This window comes from Rhinolophus ferrumequinum, chromosome X (genome assembly GCF_004115265.2).
Source record: "Rhinolophus ferrumequinum isolate MPI-CBG mRhiFer1 chromosome X, mRhiFer1_v1.p, whole genome shotgun sequence".
NCBI lineage: Eukaryota > Metazoa > Chordata > Mammalia > Chiroptera > Rhinolophidae > Rhinolophus > Rhinolophus ferrumequinum.
The window spans coordinates 73,588,532-73,605,339 of record NC_046284.1 but is presented as its reverse complement, the minus strand read 5'-3'; the positions used below and the strand labels follow the sequence as shown (position 1 = coordinate 73,605,339).

General features: G+C 37.5%; 1 protein-coding gene across 1 annotated transcript; it reads right to left on the bottom strand.

Annotated features, from left to right (window-relative positions):
* Positions 1 to 14,973: 14,973 nt before the first annotated feature.
* On the bottom strand, positions 14,974 to 15,810 carry LOC117014060 (syntaxin-1A-like). The gene has a single exon (XM_033091845.1). The coding sequence runs from the start codon at positions 15,808 to 15,810 to the stop codon at positions 14,974 to 14,976; it is 837 nt and encodes a 278-aa protein (XP_032947736.1).
* Between the last annotated feature and the right edge of the window lie 998 nt (positions 15,811 to 16,808).

Genomic DNA, 16,808 nt, shown 5'->3' with positions numbered 1-16,808 from the left:
ATGGACAGATAATTTTTGACAAAGAAGCAAAAAACATACAATGGAGAAAAGACACTCTCGTCAATAAATGGTGCTGGCAGAATTGGAAAGCGACATGGAAAAGAATGAAACTGGATTGCTATCTGTCACCATACACCAAAATTAATTCAAAATGGGTCAAAGATCTAAGCATAAGACCTGAAACAATAAACCACATAGAAGAAAACATAGGTGCTAAACTTACGGAACTTCAGTTCAAAGAGGATTTGACTCCAAAGGCAAGGGAAGTAAAAGCTAAAATAAATGCATGGGACTACATCAAATTGAAAAGCTTCTACACAGCAAACGAAACCATTGAGAAAATAAAGAGGGAACCAACTGAATGGGAGAACATTTTTGCAAACAGCGCTTCCAATAAAGGCCTAATATCCAAAATGTACAAGGAACACGTACAAATCAACAACAACAAAAAAAACACAAACAATCCAATTACAAAATGGGCAGAGGACCTGAAGAGACATTCTCCAAAGAGGACATACGAATGGCCAATAGACATGCGAAAAAATGCCCAACATCACTAATCATCAGAGAAATGCAAATAAAAACCACAATGAGATATCACCTCACCCCAGTCAGAATGGCTATCATCAACAAGACAAATAGGAACAAGTGTTGGAGAGGCTGTGGAGAAAAAGGAACCTTCATACACTGTTGGTGGGAATGCAGACTGGTGCAGCCGCTCTGGAAGGCAGTGTGGAGGTTCCTCAAAAAATTACGAATAGAATTACCGTATGACCCAGCAATCCCTCTCCTGGGTATCTTCCCAAAAAATCTGAAAACATTTATCCATAAAGACACGTGTGCTCCAACATTCATTGCAGCTTTATTTACGATGGCCAAGACATGGAAACAACGAAAATGTCCTTCGACAGACGAATGGAGAAAGAAGTTGTTGTATACATACACAATGGAATGCTATGCAGCGGTAAGAAGAAAATATGAAATAGGACCATTTGTGACAACAATGATGGATCTTGTGATTATAATGCTAAGTGAAATAAGTCGGACAGAAAAAGTACAGAACCATATGATTTCACTGATATGTGGTATATGAACCAAAAACAACAAAAGAACAAGACAAACAAATGAGAAACAAAAACTCATAGACAGACAACAGTTTAGTGGTTACCAGAGGGTAAGGGGGGGGGGTGTGGTAGATGAGGGTAAAGGGGATCAAATATATGGTGATGGAAGGAGAACTGACTCTGGGTGGTGAACACACAATGGGATTTATAAATGATGTAATACAGAATTGTACACCTGAAATCTATGTAACTTTACTAACAATTGTCACCCAAAAAACTTTAATTAAAAAAAAAGAAAAGAATGAAATCTTCCCATTTGCAACAACATGGATTGATCTACAGGGTATGCTAAGTGAAATAAATCAGACAAAATCAGACAGAGAAAGACAAATACCACGTGATGTCACTTATATGTGGAATCTTAAAAACAAAATCAGTGAACAAATTCATAGATACAGAGAACATTTTGATGGTTGCCAGATGGGAGGGCGGTTGGAGGATAGGGGTAAAAGGTGAAGGGATCAAGGAGTACAAATTGGTAGTTAAAAAACAGTCATGGGGATTTGAAGTATAGCATAATAAATATACTCAATAATGTAATAACTACATATGGTATCAGATGGGTACTAGACTTATTGGGGTAATCATTTTGTAAATTATATAAATATCTAATCACTAAGTTATGCAACTGAAACTAATATAATATTGTATGTGTACTGTAATTGAAAAATGAAAAATACTAAAAAAAGTCAGACAGAAGAAAACAAATACCACATGATTTCACTTATATGTGGAATCTAAAGAACAAAATAAATGAATAAACAAAACAGAGACTGATACATATAGAGAACAAACTCTATATGGTTGCCAGATGAGAGGGGAAGTTGGAGGGCGGGGTGAAAAAAGTGAAGGGATTATGAAGTATAAATTGGTAGTCATAATACTGTCGTGGGGATGTAAAGTACAGCATATGGAATATAGTCAGTCAATAATACTGTGCGTGATGTCATAGAAATGGTGGCAGTGAGGTGGGCTTCTTGAGTTCTCCCCTGGAAGTTACCATAAACTGAACATCTATGACTCATCAAAGGATTCTCTACTCATCGCACAGAACAGCTAAGAGACTCGCATGAGGATTACTGGCATGAGGATTACTCGCATGAGGAAGGTGGGCAAACTGGGAGACTGGGGGAAGAGGAAAGGGAGAGGTGTGGAGACGTGGCCTACATCCACGGCTGCAGAGACATGGGTCCCCAGGATGCAAACCGGAGATCACAACCGCCAGGCTGTGCGCTCCCTCCCTGCACCCCACAGTCCTGCCGAGAGATCAGCATATAGGACAGCAGTGCCCAGAGTTCGAAGAAGAAACCTCAGCTGAGGACTGTGGCTAGGCTCTCTCGGTCAGATGGAAAGCAGAGGAAACTCCATACCAGGGCCACTCCCCTACACTCTCACAGCAATCCTATCCCCACCCTTCCAGAGTCTTAAACTGGTCCCTGAAGGAAAGAGTAGTGTCAGATTACAGAGGAGCTGTAGCCCTCAAGAACTGGAAAAAGCCAGTTTGCAGCTGTGACCTAAGGAAGAGACTGGGCAGGGAGAGAAGACACCTACTTACCCAGCCCTCACCTTTTTTGGATGTCTCCACGCAGGGCAATTACAATTGCTGAGACACACGCAGAGGTCAGCAGTGGGTGACAGAGGCAGCTCTAGGATTATAGCAGCTCAGAAATCTTATGCCCTCCATACCCCCAACAGAAGAAGTACCCTAAGACCTAGAAGACCTGTGCACAGGGAAGAAGCCCACCTCCTGGTGGCTGGCTGTGGTGCTCTTAGCACGCATTTATGCAGATGAGAGCAGAAACTGAACTGGTTTTGTAAAAACTACCAACCATACCCCATAACACCACTCATCTAGAACTGCATTGCCAGGGTTACTCTGGGTGCCAGATGGGCGGCTCTGCCTCCACAAGACGCACAGGAGTTTTTGTACAGCAGAAGACAACCAAGAGATAGCTTGGTGAACTTAAGCCAAGACTGGCACTATTTTGGGGGGGGGGGTTATTATTATTATTATTATTATTATTATTATTATTATTATTATTTTAAGTTATATATTTTTCCCCTTTCTCTCTTTCTTCTTTTCTTTTTTATTTTCCTTGCTCTACTTTTCCTCTTTCTTTCCATTTTTCTGTATTGAGTTTTTCTTTGGGGGGTTGTCTATATTTTGTTTTGCTTCTTTTGTTTTGTTTTTCATGTTCTTGATGCTTTTGTTTGTGTTGAATGTTGGTTGTGAGTTGTTTTTACATGTGAGTGTATTTGTTTTCTGTTGTTGTTCTTGTGCTTGTTGATTTGTTTTGTTCTGAAATTGCCCTGCACCAGGCCCCAGCCCAAGAGACAAAAGAATCAACACACCCAGAGGCCAACTCCAGACCAAACACAGCATAACCAATTCTCACAGCTAGTCAGCCTGGGAGTCAATCCCCCCTACTGACAAGCCAAAAGCAATTAACTTCAACAGGAGAATACACACAACACGAGGAACATCTCTGGAACACACACACACACACACACACACACACACACAGGAGAATAGGGAGACCATGCAATTCAAATATAAAGGACACATACTACATGAATACACCAAGCAAATACCAAGAGACCTAGGAGATCTACCTAATACATACTGTGCTTCCCTGAAAATAAGACCTAGACAGACAATCAGCTCTAATGCATCTTTTGGAGCAAAAATTAATATAAGACCCGGTCTTATATAACATTATAGTTAAAAATGTTAACATTATAGTTTAACATTATAGTTAAAAAAAAAATGGGTCTTATATTAATTTTTGTTCCAAATCATGCATTAGAGCTGATTGTCCAGCTAGGTCTTATTTTCAGGGAAACATGGTAGATGCAAACACAGAGATCAGCCAGAATGAGGAAACAAAGAAACATGTCCCAAATAAAAGAACAGAAGAAACCTCCAGAATTGGAACTAAATGAAATAGAGGTAAAAACCTATCAGAGACGAGAACACTGATTATAAGAATGTTTAAGGAACTTAGTGAGAACATAAAGAAGGATAGAGAAATCATAAAAAACAACCAGTTACAACTAAATAATGCAATAACTGAAATACAGAACACACTCGAAGGAATTACCAGCAGGTTAGATGAAGCAAAGGATCGAATCAGCAATTTAGAAGACAAGATAGCAGAGATCACCCAATTGGAACAACAAAAAGAAAAAATAAAAAACAATGAAAATAGTTTAAGAGACCTATGGAATAACATCAAGTACAACAACATGCACATCATAGGAATACCAGAAGGAGAAGAGAGGGAGTAAGGGATGGAGAACGTATTTGAAGTAATAATGACCAAAAACTTCCCTAACGTGGTGAAGGAAATTGACATACAAACCCAAGAATTGCAGAGAGTTCTAACCAAGATGAACCCAAACAGGCCCATGCCATGTCACATTATAGTTAAAATGGCAAAGGTTAAAGACAAAGAGAGAATCCTAAAAGCAGCAAGAGACAGACAGCAAGTTACTTACAAGCGTGCTCCCATAAGCCTATCTGTTGACTTTTCTGCAGGAACTTTCCAGGCCAAAAGAGAGGGGCAGGAGGTATTCAAAGTGATGAATAACAAAGGCCTACAACCTAGATTGATTTCTCCAGCAAGGCTATCATTTAAAATTGAAGGAGATATAAAGAGCTTCCCAGAAAAGAATAAGCTAAAGGAATTCATTACCACCAAGCCAGCACTGCAGGAAATGTTAAAAGGGCTTCTTTAAGCAGAAAAAGGATGAAAACAATCTAACTAATGAAGACCAGAAATACAAATAACAAAATTGCAATAACTATGTACCTATCAATAATCACTTTAAATTGTAAATGGATTAAACACTCCAATCAAAAGACATACGGTGGCTGAGTGGATAAGAAAACAAGACCCTTGCATATACTATATACAAGAGACTCACCTCAGAACAAAAGACACACACAGGCTGAAAGTGAAGGGTTGGAGTAAGATATTTCATACAAAAGGAAATGAGATAAAAGCTGGAGTAGCAATATTTGTATCTGACAAAATAGACTTTAAAATGAAGAATATAATAAAAGACAAAGACGGGCAATATATAATAATAAAGAGATTGATCCAGCAAGAGGACATAACCCTAGTAAACATCTATGCACCCAACACAGGAGCACCTAAATATATAAAACAGATATCGACTGACATAAAGCCAGAGATCAACAGTAGGGGACTTCAACACACCATTGACAACAAGAGACAGATCCTCCAGACAGAAAATTAATGTGGAAATAAGGGCATTAAATGACACATTAGATCAGTTGGATTTAATCACTATTTTTATAGCATTTCACCCCAAAGCTGCAGAATATATATTCTTCTTGAGCACACATGGAACATTTTCCAAGATAGACCACATGTTAGACCACAAAACAAGTCTCAATAAATTTAAGAAAATTGAAGTCATTTCAAGCGTCTTCTCTGACCACAGTGCTACAAAATTAGAAATCAATTACAAGAAAAAAACTGGAAAACACACAAATACATGGAGGCTGAATAACATGTTACTAAATAAAGAATGAACTGGAAAACATACAAATACATGGAGGCTGAATAACATGTTATAAATAAAGAATGGGTCAACAGTGAGATCAAGGAAGAAATCAAAAGATACGTCGAGACAAATGAAAACGAAAACACAACAACTGAAAATCTATGGGATGCAGTGAAAGCATTCCTAAGAGTGAAATTCATAGCAATGCAGGCCTACCTAAAGAAACAAGAAAAATCTCAAATCACTAGTTTATCCTTACACCTAAGGGAACTAGAAAAAGAACAGCAAAATGAACCCAAATGGAGTACAATAAGGAGATAATAAAGATCAGAATGGAAATAAATGAAACAGAGACCAAAAAAAAAAAGTCCAAAAGATCTATGAAACCAAGAGCTGGTTTTTTGAGAAGATAAACAAAATCGAACAAACCTTTAGCCAGACTCATCAAAAAAAAAAAAAGAGAGGACCCAATTTAATAAAATCAGAAATGAAAGAGGAGAAGTGACAACAGAAATACAAAAAATTTTAAGAAAATACTATAAGCAACCATACGCCAACAAATTAGACAATCTGGAGGAAATGGATAATTTTCTAGAAGTATACAACCTTCCAAGGCTAACTCAAGAAGAAATGGAAAAAAAAAAAAGAAGAAATGGAAAATCTGAATAGACTGATTACCACCAGGGAAATTGAATCAGTAATCAATAAGCTCCCAACAAACTAAAGCCCTGGACTAAATGGATTTACAGGTGAATTTTACCAAACATTCAAAAAACAATTATCACCTATTCTTCTTAAACTATTCCAAAAAATCCAGGAGGGAAGGCTTCCAAACTCTTTTTACGAGGTCGCTGTCACCCTGATCACAAAATCAGACAAAGACATGACAAAAGAAAAAAAAAAAAAAAGCAGAGGCTGATATCCCCAATTAATATAGATGCAAAAATCCTCAACAAAAGATTAGCAAACAGAATTCAGCAATACATTAAGAAGACCATACACTACCATCAAGTGGGATTCATTTCTGGTAGGCAAGGTTGGTTCAATATCCACAAATCAATTAATGTGACACACCACATTAACAAAACGAAAAATAATATCATCATATCAATAGATGCAGAAAAAGCATTTGACAAAATCCAGCAGCCATTTATGATAACAAATCTTAGTAAAGTGGGAATAGAGTGACCATATAGCAACATAATAAAGATCATATATGATAAACCTACAGCTAGCATAACACTCAATGGGGAAAAGCAAAAACCATTCCCCTTAAGATCAGGAACAAGACAATGTTGCCTACTTTCTCCACTTCTATTCAACATAGAGCTGGAAGTTCTAGCCACAACAATCAGACAAGAATCCAAATTGGTAAGGAGGAAGTAAAACTGTTATTATATGCAGATGATATGATACTATATAGAGAGAACCCCAAAGACTCCACCAAAAAACTGTTAGAACTGATAAATGAATTTAGTAAACTAGCAGGATACAAAATTAATATTCAGAAATCAGTTGCATTTGTATATACAAATATTATACTATCAGAATGAAAAATCAAGGAAACAGTCCCATTTACAATTGCTTCAAAAACTATAAAATACTTTGGAATAAATTTAACAAAAGAAGTAAAAGACCTGTACTCAGAAAATTATAAGACACTGAAGAGTGAAATTGAAGAAGATACAAATAAATAGAAACACATAACATGCTCATGGATAGAAAGAATAAATATAGTTAAAATGCCCATACTACCTAAGGCAATATACAGATTCAACACAATTCCTATCAAACTACCAAGGATATTTTTCACAGAATTAGAACATATCATCCTAAAATTTATATGGAACCATAAAAGACCACAGATAGCCTCGGCAATCATGAAAAATAAGAACAAAGGGGGAGGTATCACAATACCTGACAACAAATTACACTATAAGCCTACAGTAATTAAAACAGCATGGTACTGGCATAAAAACAGACACATAGATCAATGGAACAGAATAGAGAGTACAGAAATAAATCCACACTTATATGGTTATTTAATCTACGACAATGGAAGCCTCCATCCTATATTTACCTATATTTCCTAATTATCCTAGTCCTAATACCACTTGTCAGTTTTTTACGTGAGGTAAGACAGTCTATTCAATAAACGGTGCTGGGAAACCTGGAGAGATACTTGCAAAAAGTGAAGCTGGACCACCTCCTTACACCATATACAAGAATAAATTCAACATGAATTAAAGACTTAAAAGTAAAATCTGAAACCATTAAACTCCTAGAAGATAATATAGGAAGAAAGTTTACAGACATTACCCGGAGTAAGATTTTTACTGATATCTCCCCTAGGGCAAGGGAAGTAAGAGCTAAAATAAACATGTGGGATTACATCAAACTAAAAACTTTTTCACAGCAAAGGAAACCATCAATGAAACAAAAAGGCATTCTACCAAATGGGAGAAGATATTTGCCAAAGATATATCCAATAAGGAGTTAATATCCCAAATTTATTTAAAAAATCACTTAACTACAAAAAAACAGCAACCCAATTATAAAATGTGCAGAGGACATGACGAGACAATTTTCTAAAGAGGACATAACAGATGGCAAACAGACATATGAAAAAAATGCTCAATCTCACTAATCATGAGAGAAATGCAAATAAAAACCACAATGAGATACCACCTCACCCCAGTCAAAATGGCCATCATCAATAAATCAGCAAACAACAAGTGTTGATGAGGATGTGGAGAAAAGGGAACCCTTGTGCACTGTTGGTGGGATTGCAGATTGGTGCAACCACTATGGAAAACAGTATGGAGGCATCTCAAAAATCTGAAAATGGAACTAATTTATGACCCAGGAATTCCACTCAAAGGTATCTATCTGGAGAAATCCAAAACTCTAATTCGAAAAAATTTATGCACCCATGTTTATTGCTGCGCTATAAACAATAGCCAAGACATGGAAACAACTGAAATGCCCATCGGTAGATGACTGGATTAAGAAACTGTGGTACATTTATACAATGGAGTATTACGCAGCCATAAAGAAGAAGGAAATATTGCAACAATATGGATAGACCTAGAGAACATTATGCTAAGACAAATAAGTCAGACTGAGAAAGACAAATCTCATATGATCTTGCTTATTTGTGGAATCTAAAGAAAAGAATAAATGAATGAACCTATGAGAAACAGGCTCAGAGACATAGAGGAAAAACTGAGGGTTGCTAGATGGGAGGGGGTTGGGGATAAGTGGGAAGGTGAGGGGATTAGAAAGCACACTCAGTAACCACAAGATTACTACGGGAATACGAAAGTCAATTTGGGAAATGTAATCACTAATGTTGTAAAGATTTTATAGGGTATCCGATAGACACTTGTCTCATTTGGGAGACAACCGACAACCTCAGGGATGATGTAGATGCCTGATCACTGCACTGTACACCTAAGCTGAAGCTGAACAATAATGAATGTCAACTACAATTTTATATATATATATATATATATATATATATATATATATATATATATATATACATATACATATATATGTGTATATATATATATATATATATTTACAAGAAGTGGAGTACAGCATTAGGAATAGAGACAGTGGAAATGTAATGGCTGTATGCGATGTCAGAGGAGTAGTAGATGGGGGAGGGGGGTTAACACTCTGTGAGGGATAAATGATAAATGTTTAACTATTACATTGTTTTGTACACCTGCAACTAACAAAAAAATGTTAAAAAAAGAATGAAATTAGACTGCTATCTGTCACCATACACCAAAATTAACTCAAAATTGATGAAAGATCTAAATATAAACCTGAAACAATAAATTGCATAGAAGAAAGCATAGGTGAGAACGCAGAAATAAAACCACATAAATATAGACAGATAATTTTTGACAAAGAAGCAAAAAACATACAATGGAGAAAAGACAGCCTCTTCAATAAATGGTGCTGGGAGAATTGGAAAGCCACGTGCAAAAGAATGAAACTGGACTGCTATCTGTCACCATGTACCAAAATTAACTTAAAATGGATCAAAGACTTAAGCTTAAGACCTGAAACAATAAACTGCATAGAAGAAAACATAGGTACTAAACGTATGGACCTTGGGTTCAAAGAGCATTTCATGAATTTGACTCCAAAGGCAAGGGAAGTAAAAGCTAAAATAAATGAATGGGACTATATGAAACTTAAAAGCTTCTACACAGCAAAAGAAACCATCGACAAAATAAAGAGGCAACCAACTGAATGGGAAAATGTATTTGCAAACAGTGCTTCTGATAAAGGGCTAATATCCAAAATATACAAGGAACTCATGCAACTCAACAACAAAAAAACAAAGAACCCAATTGAAAAATGGGCATACGACCTGAAGAGACATTTCTCCAAAGAGGACATACAAATGGCAAGTAGACATATGAAAAAATGCTCAACATCGCTAATCATCAGAGAAATGCAAATAAAAACCACAATGAGATATCACCTCACCCCAGTCAGAATGGCTATCATCAACAAGACAAATAGTAACAAGTGTTGGAGAGGCTGTGGAGAAAAAGGAACCCTCCTACACTGTTGGTGGGAATACAGATTGGTGCAGCCGCTATGGAAAGCAGTGTGGAGGTTCCTCAAAAAATTACGAATAGAATTACCATATGACCCAGCAATCCCTCTCCTGGATATCTACCCAAAAAATCTGAAAACATTTATTCATAAAGTCAAGTGTGCTCCAATGTTCATTGTAGTTTTATTTACGGTGGCTAAGACATGGAAACAACCAAAATGCCCTTCGATAGATGAATGGATAAAGAAGTTGTGGTATATATACACAATGGAATACTGTTAGGCTGTAAGAAAAGGTGAAATAGGACCATTTGTGACAACATGGATGGATCTTGAGAGTATAATGCTAAGCGAAATAAGTCAGACACATAAAGCAGAGAACCATATGATTTCACTGATATGTGGTATATGAACCAAAAACAACAAAAGAACAAGACAAACAAATGAGAAACAAAAACTCATAGACACAGACAATAGTTTAGTGGTTACCAGAGGGTAAGGGGGGAGGGAGGTGGTAGATGAGGGTAAAGGAGATCAAATATATGGTGATGGAAAGAGAACTGACTCTGGGTGGTGAATCACAATGTGATTTATAGATGATGTAATACAGAATTGTACACCTTAAATCTATGCAACTTTACTAACAATTGTCACCCCAATAAACTTTAATTAAAAAATACAAAAAGAAAGCATAGGTACTAAATTTGTGTACTTTGGGTTCAGAGAAGATTTTATGAATTTGACTTCAAAGGCAAGGGAAGTAAAGCTAAAATAATGTTTTAGCTTTATGAATGGGACTATATGAAACTTAAAAGCTTCTGCACAGCAAAAGAAACCATCAACAAACCAAAAAGGCAGCCAATTGAATGGGAGAAGGTATTTGCAAACAATACCTCCAGTAAGGGGTTAATATCCAAAATATATAAAGAACTCATACAAAATAATCCAATTTAAAAAGTGGACAGAGGACCTGAACAGATACTTCTCCCAAGAAGACATACAAATGGCCAACAGGTATATGAAAAAATGCGGAACTTCCCTCGCTGTTAGGGAAATGCAAATCAAAAGCACAATAAGACACAACCTCACACCTGTTAGAATGCGTATTATTAAGAAAATTAATAAAAAGTGTTGTAGAGTTTGTGGGAAAAGAGGAACCTTCATACACTGCTGGTGAGAATTTAAATTGGTACAGGCACAATGGAAAACAGTATGGAGTTTCCTGAAAAAAAAAAAAAACAAGAATAGAATTACCATATGACCCATCAATCCCTCTTCTGGGTATCCATCCAAAAAATCTGAAAACATTTATTCTTAAATATATATGCATCCCTATGTTCATTGCAGCATTATCCATGGTGGCCAAGACATAGAAACAACCAATGTCCTTTGATACATGATTGGATAAAGAAAATGTGGTACATATATACAATGGAATATTACTTGGCCATAAGAAAAGATAAAATACTGCCATTTGCTACAACATGGATGAATCTTGAGATTATCATGCTAAGCGAAATAAGTCAGACAGAAAAAGTGGAGAACTGTATGACTTCACTCATATATGGATATAAAACTGAAAGCAACAAATGAACAAGGCAAACAAACAAACAAAAACTCATACACACCGACAACAGTTTAGTGGTTACCAAGATGTAAGGGGAGGGGTGAGAGGGCAGCAGGGGAAGGTAGAAGAAGGAAAAGGTGGTCAAATATATGGTGATAGAAGAAGAACTGGCTCTGGGTGGTGAACACCCAATGTAATATATAGATGATGTATTATAGAAATGTGTACTTGTAATCTATATAATTTTACTAACCAATGTCATCCAATAAATTTAATAAAAATCTTAAAAAAATAATAAATAAGTCATATATACTTTTTATAATGAGGGGTGTGTGTGTGTGTGTGTGTGTGTGTGTTGCATGACTCTTCCCACCACCACAGGGCTCACAAATACTCACAGATGCTCCTTCTCCATTTATCAATACAGGTCTTGACTACTTGTTTTACTTCACTTTTCCACTGGAGCCTGACAGTGATATAATGTGATTCATTTAGTACTAACCTGCTGAACTGAGATAATGCCAGATAACAATTTTAAGCTTTCTGGGCAAGGCAATATGGGGCTCAGCTTTCAAGCTTCAAGTGCAAACTGGGTTTCTCCTTCACGGATAAGATAGTTAAGGCAGCACATGCTAATATTTGCCCTCACTAATTACTTTAAGCAGAGATCTGTGTGCCTTTCAAGGAAGTCACTTGTGAAAAGGAAAGCTTCAACAAAAGTCAAGGGCCACTGCCTGCTATATGATTAACTTAGGTCAAGGAGTCCCATACACCTAATAGGCCAGGCTCTGAAGAGTCCCATTACTAAAGCCTGTGCCCAAAGTGGTGCAATGCTAGAAAAAGCATAGGGATAGTATCTTGGACACCTCTTAGTCTCTGTGTGACTTCAGCTAATATCCATGGAATGGAGCAAATAATCTTTTGTCTACCTCATAGGGGTGTTTGAAGATCAAAGGAGACAATAGGTGTCACAGCCCTTTAATGACTATAAAATATGCTACCATTACGTGATAAATCAGCAACATTTGAATCTCTTCTGTCACATTATAACATATAAACAAAATTATCCCCCTATTTTGTGTTTTTTTTTAAGTATGCAAGTACAACCATGCCCTTCTCCTGCATTCCCCCTCCACTCACTCATTCCCCTCACATACACACAAAAACACTCACAAGTTGAATGGTACATTTTTTTCTTCAATAAATATTCTAGAAACAGCTTTAATAATAATAATAGTAATAAAAACTATTCCCTTCCATATGTATACAATTGCAGTTCCTAGCAACAGAGAAATCTCTTTCCCCATTTTCCATTCTCTCAATCAAGGTAAGTGGCAGGATTCAACAACAATAATCCTTACAGAAGGAACCATAAGAGAGATGGAAACTTACAGAGAGTCAGAATGAAATAGGGGAAAATTATTCTCAATTTTTAACTCCCCAAGATAAACGCCAGCTAGCATTCCAAAGGATTAAAATCTCATGAGTTCTATCCTGTTTTGTTGTTAAATGTACACACATAATGCAAGAGGGGATTATTATAATGAGTTTTTTAAAATATACTCATTTTATTGTAAAAAAAAATATATGTATATATATATATATATATATATATATATATATATATGGAGCTCTAGGGAAATATCAACACTAAAGATTTTGAAAGCCCAGTCCATTATTTGAGGGGAAAAAATCTGAGTCAACCTCTGTAAAAATCCGAGTGGTAGGCACCTGTTAGCAAGTGCATTAATGGAAATTCAACAAGGAATGCAGCATTGCATGATATATTTCAAATGGTATTTATGACCCTATAAACTTATTATCACATTCATGCAGGGTTTGATTTCCATTTAAGAGTTCAAACAAGGTATCCAACAATATTCTAATTTGATCAGAAACTTGTTTTTTGAGATGAATTTCTTTGAAGGACATGAGTTACAGTGACCAAACCAATTACAACACTGATGACAACAGATCCAGGTTGGTACCATAAAAAACAGCAGGAATTCAGACAAAGAAATGGAAGCTGGAGTTAGATGTGTTATAGCTTTTGAAACAGTAAGATGCAAATACATGGATGTGGTTTCTCTTTAGAAACAGGTGTAAAAATCCTTAAAGAAATGAAATCACTCATTTTCAATGTGTGAACATGCCCCCTCTACAAGAGATGGCAGAAAGGGCTGCAGAGTTTCTCCACAACTTGCGCATGTCCTTGAGTCTCTCATAAGTCACTGAGGATAAGTATTCCTAAACTTCTCTTTCTATTCACCCACAGGAGTGTAATCTACTCCATACAGAGCTTCACAAGAGTCCTGGTCTCCTCATCAGGGTCTACTTTTATCTCCATCAGAGAAATTCCTCTGCCCCAGAACTCCCTTGGCTTTCTGACTTCACATATACTACCAATCTTCTGTTTATAGTTATCATGACCTAAATGCCTCTCAGAATGGACTCACTGGGAAATTCTCTAGCCAGAATAAGAATAAAGGTAGCTTAGCCTAGGATAGCAGGTAGCCCCCAAGCCAAGCTTCATTCATGCTGATGGTGTCCCTATTGGTTACATGGAACACTTGACTAAATCTTGCCCTTTGGTTTTCCCGACTTTTCTCTCATTATCCAACCCTTTGTTCTCCTAGTCTCTCCCCCCAGTTTCCTGATACCTACTTTAACCACTCTTTGCAGTATCTATCCTGGCCTACCAACTGCCATCCTTTAAATCCCAACCCAGCATCCTGGTATAGCCCTAATGTAACGAGGTCTTGCCATTCCCTTAGAAAGGAACAAACATCTGCCAATAAATCACTACTGACTTTCTGGTAGTGAAAAACTGAAGGAAAATTGTTCGTTTGGTACATAGAGCAAGCAGCTTCAAAGAAACAAAAACAAAATAAACCAACTCCTGAGCCTCAGCATCTCTAAAACGCAGCCAGTCTTGCACATATTATTATTATTATTTTATAACACATTCTACAAATGTGTAAGCAAAACCAGAAAAACAGATTTTCTGCCTGGCTATCTTGTAGGAAGCAAGCAAGTCACACCAGATTTGGTAGGCCAGGTGTTGGCACAAGTTTGCAAAGCTGACATTAAACTTATGCCCAAAACAGAACAAATGGTGTCTTTGCTCTTTGGCTTGTTGCTGACACTACCAGCAGGCACTTTCTATGCTCAATGCAAAGCCCTGATCACACAAGACAAGCATGTGCAACAGGCACCAAATCCTGCCAAAGTTGATACCACTGTCAGGAAGCATGACTGGTGCTTATATTTGAGGGCTTTCTTCATTATTGTCTCATTTGATTGTTCGGTGTAGTCCTGGGTCCGCAAAATGTTGTACTCAATGCTGTCCACCAACTTCTGCTGCTCTGAGATGAGCATCTCCAGTTGGAGGAAGATGGTATGCAACTCACTGATCTTACACTCCAGGTCTAGTAGCTGCTGGTGACAAGGGTAGGCCAGAGCCAGGCACTGTTTGGCCTTCAAAGCATCTAGATCATGACCCACAATCTGAGGGCTCACAGGTCTAGTCACTAGTTTCTCCAAGTCCTCTTCCTGGAGCTTCAGGCCTGCTAGCTCAGCCTGCGTCATGTTCTCCTTCAGCCTGGTTACATACTGAGTTTCGTGGTCATAGTGGTCACTAACAATGTCACAATAGCGGCTGAGAAGCACAGAGAGCTGGCTCTGGCGGATGCGGTTCTCTGCTGGCCAGTACTTACAGTCTGTGGCAAGTTCACGCTGGATGGTGCTTATTTGGAGCTGGATGAGCTGGGCTCGACTGGCAAAAGAGAATTTTATGACGCTCAAATCATTCTTCTCTCTGAAAACACTCTCTTCTGTAGTACAGCAAAGCACACCTTGCTGTTTCTTGTCTATTAACTCAGATAGCCCTTCTAACTCTGTCAGTGCCAGGCACAGCCGAGTTACTTCCTGAAAAAACTTCTCCATAGGGTTAGCCTCACTCTCCATAAAAGCAGGATTGTCAAAGACCTCCATAAAAGGTGTCATCCAGCTCAGAAGGGTCTATTCCTTGGTTTACTTGGTTCGTCAGTTCCTGCAGTCTGTCCTTCATCTTCAGCTCCAGCTGCTAGACATATCTGTAGTAGAAGGACTGGAGGCACACACATCAGCTCTGTTCACTGATGTGGAAAATCAGGGTCTCAGAGTTTTGCATCAGTGAAAGCTATTAAAGGTCTTTCCTCCCAAGGCAAGCAAATATTGACAAAGTCAATAGGCTGCTGTATTGTTGATTTATTATCAGATGGTAAAGCATACAGGATAGGTTAGATTTTATGCCAGGAATGGGCCAGGCACTGGCCTGATTTGTCAAGAGGTGGGACAAGAGTACACAGTACACTAGAGTGCGGGAGTGCAGGGCCAAGCTGTAACAGAGAGAATGTCTGGAATCTGAATAATCCCATGGAGGCTTGTGCCTGGGCTCAAGGAAGGTAACTAAGGATGTAGAGGACACAGTTAAGACATGGAATTGAAAACTTGTCACTGAAAACTGTGGTTTTCCTTATTTGAGATTGGTAACTAAGTTCAAGAGTAGCATAGGCCCATGGTTTGGCCAGCTTTGGGCCCCTATGTAAGCTGTTGCTAAAAGAAAACACTGACCTTTAATAAAAATTCCAAATGCCTCACAAAACAGCATCTGTTTTTGTTTTTTTCATTTTTCTTTAAAAATTTTTCTTTTCTACTTTTGTTTTAGACTGCCTGGATTCAATGCCCGCTGCTCCACTTACCAGCTATGTGATCTTGGGCTGTTTTCGTAATCTTTCTGTCGGTCTGTATCTTTGTCAGTAAAATGGGCATAATAATTACACTTACTTCTTAGGGTTGTAATAAGAATGAAATGAACTAATGTAGAATGCTTTGAATAGTGTCTGCCATATATAAGTGCTATCATTTAATTGTTATTAGTATTACTTATACAAAACACTGAAAGACCTGGCTAGAAAGGGATAAGATCAGGATTTTGGTGAATGCTAAAGATGCTCAAAATT

Coding starts and splice junctions, on each gene's coding strand:
- LOC117014060 (XM_033091845.1), bottom strand. CDS start 15,810: ATGACACCTTTTATGGAGGTCTTTGACAATCCTGCTTTTATGGAGAGT.